The sequence below is a fragment of the Trichosurus vulpecula genome, chromosome 1 (genome assembly GCF_011100635.1).
Source record: "Trichosurus vulpecula isolate mTriVul1 chromosome 1, mTriVul1.pri, whole genome shotgun sequence".
NCBI classification, from domain to species: Eukaryota; Metazoa; Chordata; class Mammalia; order Diprotodontia; family Phalangeridae; genus Trichosurus; species Trichosurus vulpecula.
In genome coordinates, this window is record NC_050573.1 from 72,212,622 (window position 1) to 72,231,934 (window position 19,313).

Genomic DNA, 19,313 nt, shown 5'->3' on the forward strand with positions numbered 1-19,313 from the left:
GGGGCCAGCTCCAAGCTGAGGGTGGGGCCTGGGCCTGGTTTGTTGGGCAGTTGGCATGCATTGCTTGATAAAGTGATGTGCTCAGAAGATCAAACCTTTGTTTCCTTAGTGATTTCATCTTTCACCTGCCAAAAAAAGGAAATGATGTGTGTAAAATCCTGGGCAAATCTTAAAGCGCCATATAAATCCTTTTCTAATGTCTTCATTATTCCTCACCTACACTGTGAGTTCTTGGAGCACATGGACCTCATACTTCAGGAAACTTTTGATTGGCAGGGTCCTCCTGCCTAGGATTGTGGGCCATCGGGCCATGCCCAAGAGGACCAGGAGAGTGTGGCCCAATTGCCTCATCATACCTCTTCAGTGTACCCCAGGGACAACATCAAGAAACAAAACTCTTCCTGGAACCACATCTCTTGGGAAGAAGGAGAGAAAGCATTTTATGTGTTGGATTCCATACAAATTATGTTCTGTCCTACCTATGCTTTACCTCTCCCTGGTTCTTCTTCAGAATTTTTCTTCTACTAGGACTGATGCTCAAAGACCTCTAGCTATAAATGAAGACATTTGTTCCAGGGGCATTGGAGTATCTCTTTGCAGTCTTGCCAGGATCCAGGGCTTCATGAGTTTATTTTAAAAAACCTGAAAAGTGTCTCAGAGATTGGTTTTTTGGGTGGTTAGTATTATGAAGTTTTTAACAGCCCACCATAGAGTCAACCAGGAACCATGCTGAACTCTTCCAGAGTCTTCTGTGCATATCTTCCCTTGCTTTTGAGAGCAAGCTCTGTCTTTTGCCTTTCTTTGTGTCCTCTGCCCTTAGACCAGTGCCTGGCACATAGTAGACACAATACATGAATGAATGGTTTATCCTCCTTTCCACATAACTATTACTAATTCAGAAAAGCCTCACCAAAGGAACAAGTCCAACATCGTATGCAGTGTTCCCCCCCTACAGTCCCTCACTTATATAAAGAAGGGAGAAAGAGGCATCCTCATAGGGTGGCCATCATAATTACTCAGCATATTTGTTACTGTTTTTGCCATTTTCACTGCTGTCATTGTGAAAGTTGTTTTCCTGGTTCTGCCGATTTCGCTTTGCAGCTGTTCATTTAAGTCTTCTCATACTCCTCCGTACTCATCATGTTCATCTATATTCATCAAGTCTTTAACCTCTGGTCTGAAGGGAAGGCAAGGGGGAAGGAAGAAGTTTCCAAAAAGGTTAGGCAGAGCCACGCTTAGATGCCACACACTCTCTTCAATCCTGCCTTTTTTATGTGTATGCAGTCAATGAGCCTCCCTGGATTTGAACACTTCTTTACACATAACAACCATATGTAACAACCTTTCAGGGCTAGTGCCTCAAAGAAGCTATTTGTGAAGAGGATGGCATGATTTGTGAATCCCATCTGTATATTTATATATTTAAACAGCTCCACTCCAAGCACATATCTTTTTCTTACCAATTTATTTATTTTTAACATTCTTTTTTTTTTATTTTGAGTTCTAAATTCTCACCCTTCCTCTATCCCCCCCCCACTCATTGAGAAGTCAAGCTCTATGATTTCGATTATACAGGTGAAATTTTACAAAACATATTTCCATATTAGCCATGTCACTACAAAAAGGCAATAAAAATAAAAGTTAAAAAATTATACTTCATTTTTGTAGCAACAATTTGACTAGCAGCTACTGTGGCTGTGTAAGACCAATAACACCAGCATACAGAAGGGCTGCTAACAGAGCTTCTTTGATCTGCTTTACTAAGGAAAGCAACTTTAAGGGGTTAACAATCTCAGTTTAATCAAACATACATATACTCATATCATTCACTTAGTTCAGGGGGAAAAGATCAGCCCTCTGAACTTCAAGGCAAATACAAACAGAAATTACCAACATCAACAGACAGACCTTGTCTTATTCAAATTACAATTCATAGTTACCAGAGAATCACCAACATCTATCTGGGTTAGCAAAGCTGAGGGGCAGTTACGGCTTACCCAGAGTCTCAACACTCCTTCCATGAGTATGCCCCAAAAGTCAAACACCAAGGTAGGACCTTATATACCCAGCCTTGGGGCACTTGATTGCCTCAGTGCTGAAAAGCACTCAAACAAAGAACAGTGGAAAAAATCCCATTTAGGGTGTGGGAAAGTTAATCCCTAGTACCACCATATACAAGTCAATGACTCCTGATTGTCTACCTGCCCCATTCAAACAAAGGCCAGAAAAAGTCCCACCTTAATGACTGATACAATTTTGCACTCCGTTTATCAGTTCTCTCTCTGGAGGTGGTTAGCATTTTTCATCTTGGGTCTTTCAGAATTGTCTTAGATGATTGTATTGATCAGAATAGCTAAGTCATTAACAGTAGATTATCATGACAAGACACGTGAAATGTGCAAATTTAGGGCCATCTCCCTCTCGAATAGTCACGAAGACTACTTGTGCCCAGGCTGTGGTAGAGCCTTCCCAGGTCGTATCGGCATGACATCAGCTCTGACCTGGTGCTGTCATTTTGGTCCTTGTGGAGCACAAAGGACAAATGACAACAACGCATTGCTGTTACTGTGTGCAATGGTCTTCTGGTTCCACTTGGTTTACTCTGCATTAGGTCACATAGGCCCCTCTCAGGTTTTTCTGGAACCATTCCCCTCATCGTGTCTGACTTCTTCTTCTGAAAACTGCCAGGTTTAAGCACGTCAAGTCAGTTGTACAAGTTATCCCCTTTTATGGATGAGGAAACTGAGGTTCGCGGATGTTAAGTGATTTTTCCCCTGTCACAGTGTAGCCAGAATGGACTTTGTTTTCTTTGAATGACTCAGCTTGCCTCGTTGAGCTTCCCTGGACGCTGGGGCTTGCTCTTCCGGGGCAGGACCAGAGCTTCCTGTGTGATGAGTCGTGGGGCTGGCTGAGGGGAAGTGTGTTAACGTGGTCTACGCTAGGGGGAAGGGCCAAGTCAAGAACCAATCGGCCCTGGTCGTTCAGGCGGCGTTTGATGATGTCAAAAACTCTATAAGAGGGGAGAGGACAGCTTGAAGATCCTCCTTTCCTTTTCCAGTTGGAGCCAGAGACACCTACAGCCGAAGCTGAGCTGCCGGTAGCAGAGCTGACTAGAGGCTAGTGGGTAATCTTCTTACCGTAGAGGGGAAGCATTATACGATTTTGCCTTATACCATCTCTCTTCTCTGCGGCCTCCTGGTTACCCTTATAAGGCGCACTTATTGGGCCTGGAAGCTTTTGATGAAAATATCAAAATGGGGACGCTGGTTTGTGGGCTTGTTATTGTGGAGTGTAAATACATGCTTTAGTTCTCCTGCCTTCTGCCTAGAGAATTCCTTATATCCTGTGGTTCCGGACCTTTTAGGCACATATGAAATTCTCTTTGAAATCATAAATTCTGCCTTCCTAATATACACAGCTAGTAAATGTGGCAGCTGCAATTCAGACATGGGTTCCCCTGACTCTATGCCCACCAGGGCTCTTCCACAGTTATAGACTACTTCTCATGTTAAGGTAGGGCTGTGCACCACCACACCAGGTACTTTGCATTGTTATCAAGAAATATTAAATGGGGCAGCTAGGTGGTGCAGTGAGTACGGCACCAGCCCGGAGTCAGGAGGACCTGAGTTCAAATCCAGTCTCAGACACTTGACACACTTACTAGTTGTGTGACCTTGGACAAGTCACTTAGCCCCAAATGCCCTGCCTTCCCCCCTCAAAAAAAAAAAAAGAAAAAGAAAAAGCTCAAAGAAATATTAAATTATAAAAAGGACAGAGCCTGCACCTGTGATTTCATCAGTATTGAGAATCCATAGCTGAGAAAACTTCCTGTGCCAACGCAGCTCTCCACCTTCTCTACAATCAGTCTTAGAGTTGCCTAGAAAGGTTAAGTGATGCGCCCAGAGTCCTAGAGGCAGGCAGGAAGTGAACCCGGGTATCCTTCCTCTCAAAATAGCAAGAGAGCAATTAACTATGTGCTAGTGACAAAGTATTATTCTTGTTTTCCTTGTATAGGGAGGCATATGACCCATCTTACCATTTCCAAAGTAAGCCTGATAATGAAGACATAACGGTGGGGTATGATTATGAGAGCCTGGGATGCCCAGGCCTGGTCTACTACAACACTCCATGGAAACCAGTGATTGAATTGTAAGATATCGTGGCATCATTTTGTGGTAGGCGACACCGTAGCAACAATTTGGCTAGCAGCGGCTGTGGGGGTATAAGACCCAACAAGACCAGCCACAAGAGCCGCCAGCACAGGTTCTTTGATCTGCTTCACTAAGGAAAGCAACCGTAAGGGGTTGACAATCACACATACTTATATATAACTCACTTGGTTCAGGAGGAAAAGCCGGCACTCTGAACTTCAGAGCGCATACAGATAGAAATTACAAACATCAACAGACAGACCTTGTCTGATTCAAATCTCAATTCATAGTTACCAGGGTTTAACAAGGTCTCAACATCTGGGTTTACAAGCCAGGGGGCTCTTAACAACGGCTGCCCAGAGCCTCTTCAAGTCACATGATACTCTTCCAGCGAGTGAGAGCCCCAAAGGAAAAATGCCAACCTCTGAGTTTATATGCCCTGTTCAGGGTCAAAAAGCATCACAACATGCCACTCGAACCCTTGTAAACTAGGCTTTCCCTTGAGGTAAGCAGGTCACCAAAGACTCTTGGTTTAATCAAAGACACAAAGGCCGGAGTCATCAAGGGCACTTGATTAAATAAGTGCCCCAAAGAGAAAACAGCAAAAAAAGTCTCACCTTAATCACTGATATGGACACATTCCCTCCCACCAGTTTTCTTTTGTGGTCACTTTAAGTTTATTTCAGATCCTTATGAGGAAATGGAAATGGAGAGGTAGCTCAGAAACTTGGGTTCATAAAAATGTCATGAGATTTTACTTACTTATTTAGATTTATTCAGTGGGTCTCAGAATATCACCTAGGAAGAATCATAGACTCTGTGCAGATCATTCCATGAGGCTAACCAGGACAACTAACTACCCAGAAAACCTTGTTTCACGTTTCTGCTCAGTAGAGGTGAAATGTGAAATATCAGATTAGCAGATTTATAAAACTATACTATGTCTTAATGAAGCTTACTACTAACTTCACAACAGGTTGTAATGTGACTATAATATAAATCGAGCTTCTGAATCCTGTTTAAATGATTCTGTTAATTTGTGGTGGAATTTTCTTATATTTACATTGCTTTAAATAAGACGGCTGTTCCATACCACCATCTCCCCCACCCCCACCCCACCACCCCAAAAAAAGCAAAACATAAAAACAAAAACCTAGAGGCAGCAGACGACAGTGGATGAGATCTTGTAACTCGTAGGTGAAGACCACCTGCCTCTGAAGCACATTAGCGATGTGATTCTGGGCAAGCCATCTAATTTCTTGGTGCTCTAGACCACTCTCTTAAGACAGAGGTTCTTAGTCTGGGGTCCATGAACTTATTTTTAAAAAATATTTTAAATAATAATAAAAATTTTAAAAATATTTTGATAATCGTATTTTTAGTATAATCAGGGGAACCTGAGTGGCTCAGTGGCTCAATTCTTCCAGAATTCAAATATGACTTCAGATACTTACTAGCTATATGACTCTGGGCAAGTCACTTAACCCTGTTGGCCTCAGTTTCTTCATCAGTAAAATGAACTGGAGAAGGAAATTGCAAATCACTCCAGTATCTTTGCCAAGAAAATCTCAGATTGGGTCATGAAGAGTCAGACTCATATGAAAAAACAACTAAACAACAACATTAAAAGCTTGATCATTCAAAAAATATTTGACTTACACTCAACCTCTGTGCTATCTTCCCATAGCCCAGTTAGTACATCATATTTCTGTCACCTCAACATTTAAAGAATATTGAACTAGGAGTCAGGTAGGGTCATGAAGAGTCAGATATGACCAAGAACAATTTCAAGAGAATTACTTTCTGCTATAATCCCGTGTACTTTATTTTGTGCGTTAATAACATTTTTTTCTGGGAAGTGGTCCATAGGCTTCACCAGCCCACCAGAAGGATCCGTGACCCCCCGAAATTAAGGACCCCTGCTTTCAGACTATGTTTTGTAGAAAAAGGGGATGACCTACATTCATAGAGATAGTTTCTTCACTGGGACTTCCTTATGCCAATGAAACCACAGGTGCAAGGCTTAGCCCTATCCTTCCTAGCTGCCAGCAGTAAAAGGGAGTCCTTTTCATTTCCAAGTAGGACTTTAAGCCTAAAAGGGGGAACCCAAGATGCCAAAGAACACAATTGTGAGTCACAGCAGCTAAGATATGTTAGAGTTGGGGAAAAAGGGGAACCAGCACAGAGAAGGAAGATCAAGCCCTCATATAGACTCCCTTCAACTATTTAAATAAAGATGCTTTCCCCCCAACCCCCATCCGGTCCCCTTAATGATCTGGGACTTTCTTAAGGAATAAGGAACTCCTTGAGGAATAAGAGGCATGGTAGCTGATCTTCACCTCCCAAACTCAATAATAGGTGAAAGGAGGAAATCTTATTGTTTAAGGGAATGAACGATTAAAGATCAAACAATTTTGGAACCACTCCTTTGCAGAAGTGGGAAGTCCACAGGGTATAACATTACATATGTTTTCATACTTTTTCCAGTGTGCTGATTGGCTTTACTAATCTGTTTTCTCTTCTTCCTTTTTCTTTCTTTCTTTTTTCTTTAAAAAATATGTTTTGTTATATGGGATGGCTCTCTGGGAGGGAGAGATGCTGAGAGAAATTCTGGTGATGCAAAAACCAAAAGTTATCAATAAAAATTATATTTAAAAAGTTTTGTGGGAATCCCCCTTGATATTTAATAAAAGCTGCCAGCTTGCCTTGTTTTGTTTCTTTAAAAAAAATAGTATCACCTGATTTGGAATCAACTTTAATTTCATTTTTTCATCATGTCCCCACAAATTCACTGTTTAGTCTAATTGGTACCAGAAAGAAGTTAGTGGGGGAAAAAAAGCCAATCCTTCAGGAATAGCTAAAATAAAAATCCTAATTGATTTACTGACTTCCCAGAATTTGATCTTTGCCAGTATTTGTAATTTCCCTAGCCAAAGCTCTTAGAAGCCTCAGATGTAGATTTTGGGATTATATCCCAATCGTTCTGACCTAACACTGTCTTTGCATACTCCACTAATTTGCACACACCTTCTCTTTGTGTCTGTATACAGGTGGAAAGGAAAACGCTTTGTGGAAGTCGTTGACACTGAATTTGTCATGATAGAAATAAATGGATTACATACTTACAATTATTCTCTGACCGTTGGCAAGGCTGCCTGCCTATCACAGGCCCAGAACTGGGTTATGATGATAGAGAGTTCTCCCAACGAACAGACACGTGCATGGCATAGAAAGGTAATGCTCATCCTTAAGTTAACCGCTTTAAAAAGAGAGTGTGAAAGGGCAGCCAAGGTTCTTTTACATCCTGTATTAAAAGCTTGAGGCAGAGAGGTGATGCAGTAGATAGAGCCCCAGGGCTGGACTCAGGAAGTCGTAGTTCAAATCCAGCCTCAGACCCGTACTAGCTGTGTGACCCTGGGCAAGTCACTTAACCCTGTTGGCCTCAGTTTCCTCATCTGTAAAATGAGCTGGAGAAGGAAATGGCCAACTGCTCCAGTATCTCTGCCAAGAAAAGCCCAAATTGGATCATGAAGAGTCGGACACATACAAAAAACGACTATACAACAATATTCATCCAAAAACATGCACTCGGTCTCCATGCTTCCTTCCCATAGCCCAGTTAGCACATGATGTGATGAAGAATACAGAGCGTATTCACATTTCTATCCCCTCTACACTTAAAGAATATTGAACCAGGAGTCAGGAGGCTCATGTTCTAGTTCTGGCTGCGCCACTTATGAGCCTTCCCATATCTTAATAATCTTTTTCCCTCGTCAGTAAAGTCAGGAAATTAAACTTAATCTCTAGCTAGGTCCTCTTTCCATAGCCTAGCATATGGTGCTGCGGAAAATACAAAGGACATCCATGCTTGTGCCAGCACAGAGGAGGCGGGTGCTTCTTTGTCCACAAACTTCATTGCCAGCGTGTATCCCAGGGCATCAGAGACGGGACGACAAAAATACCATCCATTACTTCAGTGACATTTCATGAAATGAGACTACTCTATGGGTGTCTGGAATTGCAGAGAATGGGCCCATGAGTTCCACTGAGAGAAAGTTTGTGATGAGAGGCACTGGCATCTACACCAAACCCATGTATTTTACTGTCTCTGTGAGTCTTCACCCCACTTAAAAAATCATTGGTAACTTTGGAGCTGGGTGGCACAGTGGGTAGAGCCCCAGGCCTAGAATCAGGAAGACTCATCTCTGCGAGTTCATATTTGGCCTGAGGCACTTAATAGCTGTGTGTCCGTGGCTGAGTCACTGCTGGCCTCAGTTTCCTCATCTGTAAAATACCTGGAGAAGGACATGGCCAACCACTCCAAGAAAACACCAAATGGGATTGCAAAGAGTTGGACATGACTGAAATGACTGAGCAACAATAACTTTGGAGAGGGAAGTCTCAGTGAGATGGTGAGGTCAGAACCCAGATTGTGAGGGGTTAAGAACCGAGCAAGCAAGGATGGCCATGTGGCCCCGGAGTCAGGAGGACCCAAGTTCAAATCCGGCCTCAGACACTTGACACTTACTGGCTGTGTGACCTTGGGCAAGTCACTTAACCCCAGCTGCCCTGCCCCCCCTGCAAAAAGCAAACAAACAAAAAGAAGTAAGCAGAGACATGGAGCACAGACAGCCTTTTCAAGGAGTGTAGCTACAAAGGGCACAAGAAGAAGTATATGACGACAGTAGGTGGGGATAGAAGGATCAAATGAGCTTTTTCAGGCGAGAGGAGCACATTGTTGTAGGCAGTGGGGAATGAGCCTCCAGTAGGTAAGGAGCTACTGAAAACAAGGGAAAAAGTGGGGATGCATCAGTTGGGGAATGGCTGAACAAGCTGTAATGTATATTTGTAATGGAATATTACTGTGCTATGAGAAATGTTGAGCAGGTGGATTTCAGAAAAACCTGGAAAGACTTATATGAATTGATGCAAAGTGAAGTGAGCAGAATGAGAATATTATGCACAATAACAGCAATATCATATGATCATCAACTGGAAATGACTTAACTATTCTCAGCAATATAATGATCCAAGACAATTCCAAAGGACTCATGATGAAAGATGTTATCTACCTCCAAAGAGTCTGAATGCAGATGAAAGCATACTATTTTTCATTTCCTGTATTTTTTCCCCTTTTTCCCTTTGGTCTCTGTCTTTTTTCATAACATGACTGATATGATCATGTTCTACATGATTAAACATGTATAACCGATATCAAGTTGCTTACTCTCTCAGGAAGGAGGGAGGGAAGGAAAGAGAGAGAATTTGGAACTCAAAAAAGATTTTTAAAATAAATGTAAAAAATTGTCTTTACATGTAACTGGGGAAAAAACTTTTTTTAAAAAGAAAGAGTAAGGATCACAGAGAGAGCAATCTGTTGGAGGAAACTAGATGGACTAGAATTGTTTAAACAAATAGAGATATGGGTGAAGGAGGAGATGGTGGCAGAAGGCATCTGAGGGATAAAAGATGAGGCAGAGGGGAAAAGACATAGTTCACAGTGAATGGCTTCAATTTAAGATTCTCATCTGAGAGGATGGAGGGAAAGAGAGTCATGGGAGGTTCGAGGAGGGATGAAAGGGTTTGGAAGAGCTGTGGTGGAGTTGATAAGGGAGGTACAATAGGATTGCCTAGCAGCAGTGAGGACCCAGTTAAGGTTATGTAACATCAATCTATAGTGGATCCAGTCAGAACTGTTTCAGGATTTTCTCCACCTTTGTTGAGCAGCACATGCATGGGATTGAAGGTGGTAGATAGTGGGAGTCTTCCAAGGCTGAGGCTTGGCAGGGGACAATTGGTGATGTGATAAAGGGGTCCAGGACTCCAGAAAAAAGGATGGAGCAGAGTTCAACTGATTCACAATGGGATCAAGATGGGAAAAAGAAGAGAGTGGCTAGTCCGGAGGAGATGGCCTGGGAGAGAACAGAAGGGTCACAGGATTGGAGGTCATAGTGCAGACCAAGAGTTGGGTTTTGGAAGGTAAGGCAGACAGAGAGATGGAAAGTTCATAGATAATGGTCAGAGAAGATTTCCAAATTCTTGAACATGGTGGTGGTGTACTTGTGGATGATGATAAGATCGAAGATATGACAATTTCTGAGTACTGTTGAGGTAGGGTGGAGGAGTGGCTCATGAGAAATGAGTAGATTGAGCAGCTGTGTGTTGAGGGTGTTTGAGGGAGAGTCAACATGTATGTTGAGGTCCCCTAGTATGAGGGCAGGAGTTGCAGAGGAGAGAAGAATTATGAACCAGGTATTGAATTTATTGAGGAAAGAAGGGAAGTTACTTGGGGTTCTATAGGCAATAGCCACCAGGATTTTGATTAGGTGGTAGAGATGAATAACATGAACCTCAAAGGTTACTGAGTAATGAAGGTAGGGAGAGAACCATGTTGGTGGCAAGGGAAACAAGGAATATTCCGACTCTCCAGTATCAACCAGTGAGCCAAGGGGAATGATGGGCCTCTTAACTAATTCAAAATTTCTCTCATCTTTCTTAGAATTATATCAGCTGCCATGAAAAACATAAAGACGCTCCATTGTTATGGCCTAATGTTGAATACCAGGTTCTTGGGGGAAGAACAAAAAATAGCATCATTTTTGATCAAAGAAATGGAATTTATGTGTTTTTTTTACGTGTTGTGGATCCCCTTTACAGGTCAGTTGAAGAACAAAAGAGTTCACTGTGGAGATTAATCTTTTTCTAGGGCAACAGGTTAGGAAGTTATTGTGAGGGGAATGACACACAGATATTGGCCACCTGTGTATACAGCTCCTCCTCCCCACTCCTCCCCTTCATCCTTCATGTTGAATGTTTGGCCAAAGACCATAAGCCTTCCAGACTGGAAGCAATAAAACTCTAATAGTGGGATGACAGGCAGCTTCATCTCATGTTCTTCCCCTCTACCCAGCCTGGAATTCTCTCTTCTTTGCACCTTCCTTAATTCTGCAGCTGGTTATAATCTAAAACCATGGGGGAATGGGGAGGGTGCCATTTGGATATAGAGAGAAGGGGAAGAAAAAGGGTCATGACTCTCTTCAATTCTTGTAGAATCTTGAACCTTTTCTCTCTGCTGGCTTGGGGTTCCTGCCAATAGGAAAAGTTCTGGTCCCTCTAAATTCCATGCTTTCCCAACCCATCCAGCCCCCATCTCACAGAGTGAAAAAAAGCACTTCCAAATGGTGACTTTGAGATCCAACTGTGAATCTTCTGGACTCACCTACATTTGTCCTTTTCTCTTATAGCTACTGTGATCTGTCTACCACCTTCAGCATATATGTGTACGGTGCTTTCCCAAAACAGGCGCTACCTCATTATTGGGTTGCCATAGGTATGTTGGGCTTCATGTTGTTTACACTCTGGCTTGGATACATCATTCCAAAAATGTTAAAATCAGAGCGTGGAAGAAAATTCAAATCATTTTTCCAGAATTTATGCCACAAGAACAAAAAAGAAAAACTCAAGTTTCATATGCCAAAGTTCAATAAATAAGGTGTTAGAATATATGATTATTATATATTGTTAAAATATTATAGGCAAATGTTGTTACAAATAGCTATGATTTTTCTTTTTTTTTAATTAAATTTTCTTGTTATTCCAATTAACAAGCAACCCATCTCTCTCCTTCCCACCTTCCTCCCCATCTAGGGAGGTGGGAGTGAACAAGAAAAGCAAGGGCCCTGCAACAAGGATATATATATATATATATATATATCTCAAGTGAAAGAAAGTAAAATAAAGTGAAATAAACCCCTCCACAGGCCACATCTACAAGTCTATGATTCATTGTGCCCATTTGGTACATCCTCTCTATGTCAAGGGGTGGGCAGTGCTCTAAATCATTAATCTTCTGGAATCACGGTCAGTCTTTGTGCTGATCATAGTCTTTCAGAACTATTCAATATTACAATATCATATCATAAATTGTTCCCTTGGTTCTACTCACTTCATTCCGCATCAGTTCAACGCAAGGTTCAAGTGACACCGCTTCCTCCACCTTGTTTGAATAGACTTCTAATTGTATTCCGATTTAGTGACATAAGTTCTCTCCCCGTATTTCTCCCCTTTACTTTCCAAGTATCCTCTCCCCTAATTTTAAGATCATCATAATACGAATAGGCAGTTTTCAGAGGAAGAAATCAAAGCTATGAATAGCCATATGGAAAAAATGCCCTAAATCATTAATAATTAAAGAAATACAAATTAAAACAACTCAGGTACCACCTCAAATGCATCAGATTGGCTAAAATAACAAATAGGAAGATGACGAATGCTGGAGGACATGTGGGAAAACAGGTACACTAATGTACTGTTGGTGGAGCTGTGAACTAGTTCAGACATTCTGAAATACAATTTGGAACCATGCCCAAAAAGCTATCAAATGGCGTCTATCCTTTGTCCCAGCAATACTAGGTCCATACTTCAAAGAGACCAAAGAAAGACAAAAAGGACCCATATGTACCAAAATATTTATAGAGACCCTTCTTTGTGCTGGCTAAGAACTGAAGACTGAGGGGATGCAGAAGAGGGAACATGAAACTGAAAAGCTTCTGCACCGACAACATTAATGCACCTAGAGGTGAAGTGGTTGATTGGGGGGAAAAATCATTATCAAATTTCTTTGATAGAGGTTTGGTATTCAAGATACATAAACAAACATATATTTATAAATATACAATATATAAAGGTACAATACATGTATATATACATGTATATGTGTTTACATGTACATATATCAATACACGTGTTATGTGTATGCACATATACGTATATGTTGTGTACATTCGTGTATACATGCACATACACACGTGTGTGTGTAGCTGATAGCCATTCGCCAATAGATGAATGGTCAAAGGATACAAAGGATACAAGCAATTTTCTTTTATTTTTTTTTACAAGCAATTTTCAAAAGAGAAACAGATAAGTGCTCATAATGATGTGAAACAATACTCCAAATCACTAATAATAAGAGAAATGCACATCAGTACAACCCTGAATTTTTCACATACATCTTGCAAGTTGGCAAAAATAACAAAAAAAAATCCCAAGAGTCAATGGAGAGGTTATGGAAAGATAATCACACTGATACATTGTTGGTGGAACTGTGAAATGGTATAACCATTTTGGAAAACAACTTGGAATTATGTAAATAAAGTGACTAAAATGTCCATACCCCTTAAACTAGAGACTTCATTACTGAGATTATACACCAAGGAAGCCATTGATAAGAAAATAGTTTCCATATACTGCAAAATATTAATAGCAGCACTTTATGTGACAGGTAAGAATTGGAAACAAAGTAGATGCCCATCAATTGGGGAATGGCTAAACAAATAGTGGTACATGAAGGTCATGGAATATTACTGTGTTGTAAGAAATGTGTGTGAAGAATACAGAGAAGTATGGAAAGATCTATATGAACTGATGCAGAGTGAAGCAAGCAGAGCCAAGAAAACAATATACACAGTAACTACAATAGTGTAAATGGAAAGGAAAAAAAAAACACCTAAAAAGTAAATATAATAAAATTATAAGGATCAAACAGGACTGAAATGAGAAGGCACCTCCAACCTACCCTTTTTTGGAGGTGGGAGGCCCATAGGTGTTACATATTGCACATTTTCAGACTTTTTCTATGTATTGATCTGCTCGGTTTTATTCCTCTCTTAAAAACATTATTTGTCATATGAGATGGCTCCGAAGGAGGGCAAAGGGAGAAATGCATATGGGATACTATGGTGATGTAAGAAACAGAGAATATCAATAAAAACTTACTTTAAAAACTTCCGAGAAAACTGGAAAGCAGTCTGGCAGAAATTAGGCATAGACCAACACCTTATACTATATTCCACAATGCATTCTAAATGCAATATGTGACTTTAAAGATCTTATTTTGACAACCTTAGAGGAAAAACATCATATACCTCTCACAGCTATGGGTGGGAGATAGATTCTCAATTAAACGAGAGAGAAGCAACTACAAAAGATAAAAAATAGACAACTTTGATCACTTGGAAGTGAAAAACTGCATCACAAACAAAATTACTGCACCTAGGATAAGAGGAGTAGTTGAATGGGAAAAAAAAAATCTTTGTATCAAATTTCTCACAAAGAGTTTGGTATCCAAGATATATAAACAATTAACAAATATAAGACTAATAGCTATTCCCCAATAGATAAGTGATAAAAAGGATATGAACAAAGAGTTCTCAAAAGAAGAATTATAAAGTATTCAAAATCCCATGAAACAATGCTCCAAATCACTAATAATAAGAGAAATGCAAGTCAAAACAACCCTGTGGTTACCTTACTTCCTGAAAATTGTCCAAAAAATGAGCAGAAATAGCAATAGTCAGCATTGGAGGGGCTGAGGAATGATAAACGCGCTAATTGCTGATAGAGCTGGGAAATGGTCTAATCATTTTGGAAAGCAGTTTGGAATTATGTAAATAAGGAGACTAAAATATCCATATTTCTTAAACCAGAGACTCCAGGAAGCCATCAATAAAATTTTAAAAAATAAAAAAATAAATCCCCACATATACCCAAGTATTTGTGACAGTACTTTATGTGATAGCTAAGAACTGAAAACAAGATAGATGCCCATCAATTGGGAATTGACTAAACGAATTGTCGTACATGAATGTCATGGAGTAATTACTGTGCTGTAAGTAATAATGTGTGCAATGAATACGGAGAAGTCCCTTGTCCTCTCAGTGCTCTAGGAAACTATACAGAGACTGTAAGTTCCATGGCCCACCTCCTCATCTGGGAGATCCCTAATGGAAATGAAATCATGGGTGGAGTCCCTGTCTCTACAAAGGATGGGTTATTGGGCAGAAAGCATGAGGAAGGTATATATTCAGAAATAAAACTGATGTATTAACATAATATCAATTTTAGAAGTTTAATGCTTTGCATATATTTATCTGGGCAGCTGAGTGGTGCCTAGAGGGGAAGTGGTTGATTGGGGGGGAAAATCATCATCAAATTTCTTTGATAGATAGAATACAGGGCCTGCAGTCAGGAAGATTTATTGTGATGTGTTCAAATCCAGCCTCAGACACTAGCTGTGTGACCCTGGGCAAGTCACTTAATTCTGTTTGCCTCAGTTTCCTCATCTGTAAAAGGAGCTGGAGAAGGAAATGGTGAACCACTCCAGCATCTCTGCCAAGAAAACCCCAGACTGGGTCACAAAGAGTCAGACTTGACTGAAACGGCTGAACAGCAATAACAAATGAGAGGGACCCCAGGACTTCCGGGAACAGCTCTTTAGGTAGCCCTAATGGTTAGAACGTTTTCCTATTATCCTCAAGGTAAAGTCTGCCTCCCTTAACTTCCACCCGTTGTTCCTACTTGTGCCCTTGGGGACCAAATAGAACTAGTTTATATTTCCCCTACTCCTGTTAACAGGATTTTACTGAACCAGTCTCTAACCCGAGAATGTATTCATTCAGCAGGGCAGAGACAAAAAGCCAGTAATCAGGCAACTGTTTAATCGGTTTCATGATGAGGAACAGATTTGCAAATCGGGAATTCTCCTGATCAGAATTCCACTTGCTGAAGTGAAGACAGAGATTATATACATAAATCACAAGTGGGAAGGTAGGGAGGGAAGGTGGATTCCAAACAACTTTTTCCTGAGCTTGAGTCCTTGGGGGTCGTTACTCAGCGGATCACAGGACCAGAGTTCTGTGATGGGAACAAGGTTCTACAGTCTTTGATTCACTTCACTTCAGGTACACAGGCAGAAGGAGGCCAGTGATTGTGGGAGCATCAAGGTTTGATCAGTTCAAGCTGCATTCCAAGTACAACTTGTGAGAGAGGCAATTCTGAAAAAATCCGATCTATTAGTATATTCATTACACATATCTATTATAAAAATCATAATTCCCTCCACATCCATAATATCCCTTACAATACTTGAAGACAGTTACCACATCTTCCTAATAAACCATTCCAAAGTCTTTCCCTCTCCAGGCTAGCCAGCCATCCCCATCTTGTTTCATTGATCCTCAGATAGAATGACCATCCTGGCTTCCATCTTCTACTTATCAAGGTCCTTCTTAAAATGTGCCCAAATAAGCAAAGGTACAGACTGAAATAGTTAAAACTGGAGGGGCCATAAGAAGGCAATCACATAATACACAGTTGGTGGGATTATGAAATTGGTCTGACCATTCTAGAAAGCAATTTAGAATCACATTCAAAAAGTGACTGAAATGTGTGTCCATACCTTTGACTTACAGATCCCAGTGTTATGTATACACTCCCAAGGAAGAGTTAGAAAGGTCCCACAGGAGCCAAAATATTCATAGAAGCATTTGATTTTTTTTTCAGTCAATAGTCAATAAACATTAAGCAGCCACAATGTGCCCGGTACAGTGCTAAGTCCTAGGGCCACAAAGAAAGAAGTCTCTGCTCTTAAGGAATTCACAACTTAATTGGGGTAGGGAGATGGTGGTATGGGAAGACAACTCATAAAAAGAAGCTGAAAGGGGAGGGAGGGAAGGTTACCTGGTGAAGGCTTCTGATGGAGTCCTATAGCTGGGGTAGGAAATGATCTTAGATCTTAGGAGGTATGAGTTTCAGAGCTGATTTCGGCTTACAGAATGAGTTTTTGGAGATGCTGAAACCCAGAAGGTCAGCTGGGTGGAAGATCATGATTCATCTTTCCTGAGTGCCTTCCTTAAATGATAGAAGATGAGGGAGGAGCTCTGCAAGGTCCAACCTCCACCCTCTCCAATCAGAGGGAGGGAAGGGTCCCGCCTGAGGGCAAGGGGTACTGGACTTGTGAGTTTCGAGGTTGATTGATTCTGCAAAAAGATGAGTTTTTGGAGATCCTGAAATCCAGGCAGTCAGTCAGTGGGTGTTTTTTTGTTTGTTTTTGGCTGTGGTAGCAAAATAGAAGGTCATCAAGTAGGAAATGCCAAGATATGTGAATGTAATATTACTGGGATGTGATAGGTATGGATAAACATGGGAAGACAGATGAGCTGACGCAGAATGAAATAAGCAGGGGCAGAGCCAAGATGGCAGAGTGAAAATAGAATGCAATAAGCAGTTGCAAGAAAATTGTCTATGCAGTGACCTCAACCATATAAGCTGAAAGAACGCTGTATAATTTTAATGATCAAGCTTGACCCTAGAGAAGGACTGAGAAAAATGGACCTCCCTTCCTTCTTTGCAAAGGTGAGGGGATGGAGTGTACACTATCAGACATGGCACTGAGTGAATCGGTTGGGTTTATTTAATTCCTTTTTTTTCCCCTTTGTTACAAGAGATCTCATTGGGAAGAGAAGAGACAGGGATATATTTGGAGATAGAGGTGTTATAAAAACAAAGGATATCAAGAAAAATACAAGATTGAAGAAAGCAAGCATTTATTCACTAAGCGCTAGGGCAGCTAGGTGGTGCTGAGCATTGCACTTGGAATCAGGAAGGCTCTTTTTCCTGAGTTCAAATTCAGCCTTAGATACTTTCTAGCTGTGAGACCCTGTTTGCCTCAGTTTCCTCATCTGTAAAAGGAGCTGGAGCAAACCGCTCCAGTATTTTTGCCAAGAAAACCCCAACTGGCACCAGGAAGGGTAAGACATGACTGAAACAGCTGAACAACAAGGATGCACTGCCCAAAAAAACCAGCCCATACTCTCAAGGAGCTAACATTCTACTAGGAAAATAAAATCCTGTTGACTCCACACTCAATAGAACATGGCTCCTGGAAGGGAGGGACTATTTCCTTCCTGCCTTTGTATTTACAGTACTTGGCACAGTAGGTACTTCTAATATTTGTTGAATTAATATTGAACTTGTGGTCCAGAAAACTATCATCCAGGATCATTTTGCATACCTTGTACCTGTGAAGTTGGTAGGTTTATCTGGATTAGATGAGATCTTATTAGATTTGCTCCCTATCCCCACTTTAGAGACAAAAGCGACTTTCTCAGTTTCACACGCTAAACTAAACGCAGAGCCCAATCTTCTGAGTCCTTCAGGGTGGGGAAGATGATGGTCAGGAAAAGGCCTTTTTATGGGAGCTCGGAGGAAGCTGAAAGACAAAATCCTGGGGATTCCATGGCCCCAGCTATGAGAGAACAAGAAGGAAATCAGGGTCACCAGTCCTATTGCTTTCCCCAAAACTGACCATTACCTACCTGGGCAAGGCAATTCCTTCCCTGGACCTTGTGTGGGATGAGTGAAGACCTCTCATAAAAAGGGAAGAATTAGATAAATAGAAATAAGTAGGATAGCAAGTTACTTAGATATTCTCTTTTCTGTAAGGCCGTTTCTCTACTCAGATATTTTTCCTTCTACATTCTGCAAGCTAAGCTAGTGACCGTAGGGTCCCGGGGTTAGGAATCGGACACTGGATATTCCTACCCTGTGTATTTACCTAATGGCGAGAGGCCTGAAAGAAAGAAGGGTTGAGGTGAATAAGTCAGCAACCATAAAATTCTCTGAGGATAAGGATAGGACACAGGATGCTCACCCCCTGTATATTGACCCCAGGATGAGGGAACCTCCATTTGGGAGAAGAATGGATGAAAAGCCGGAAAGCCAGGTGCAATGTAGACGTGCAAGACCAGTTAGGTATAAGAATGATGGGAGGCAAGGTGTAAGGGTACTGGGGATATCCGTCGTAGCCACAGATGTGAAAATGAAGTAACTAACAACTAATTCCTGCCTGTCACCGATAACCGAACTGTTTGTTCCTTGTCATTGTCCCTGGGATAGATTTATCATGTCCAGATTGTACCCTCAAAGCTTACGTCTGCAAGCTGAGAGGAAGGAGGTTGGGAGGGGAATTGCAGTTAGGGACCTATATAAACACCCCAATTTTCTGTGTCCAGCGCGCTCTGACACTGAGAGAACTCCGGTGCTCCTGGTGTCCGAGTGGCCCTTTCCCGGGATCGTAATAAACTTTCCTTTCTACTTTCACCTTGAGACGCCTCTGTTTTTAATTCTTGGATTTGTAAAATCCATCCCAAGCAGCCTCAGTCTTCCAGTCTTTAAAAAGGAAGAGTCTGAATAAGTGTCAATCTCAGACCCCTTTTGGCTCTGACTTTCTGTACTTGGGCTACCCAGATAAGATTTTGCCTCTCCAGTTTAACTGTGTTCCAGTCTCAGCTGGGAAGGGGATACTAATCTTACCCATTGACACCT

At 41.2% G+C, this 19,313-nt stretch overlaps 1 protein-coding gene across 1 annotated transcript in view; it reads left to right on the plus strand.

The window, feature by feature from the left end:
- The window catches only part of CATSPERD (cation channel sperm associated auxiliary subunit delta), a 96,968-nt gene extending 85,293 nt beyond the window's left edge, over positions 1 to 11,675 (plus strand). Inside the window, exons 18-21 of the mRNA XM_036739760.1 lie at positions 4,015 to 4,149; positions 7,202 to 7,385; positions 10,651 to 10,808; positions 11,396 to 11,675. Coding sequence (XP_036595655.1) covers positions 4,015 to 4,149; positions 7,202 to 7,385; positions 10,651 to 10,808; positions 11,396 to 11,642 — 724 coding nt within the window. The 3' untranslated portion in view covers positions 11,643 to 11,675. The remainder of the gene's footprint in view (positions 1 to 4,014; positions 4,150 to 7,201; positions 7,386 to 10,650; positions 10,809 to 11,395) is intronic.
- The last annotated feature ends 7,638 nt before the right edge of the window (positions 11,676 to 19,313 follow it).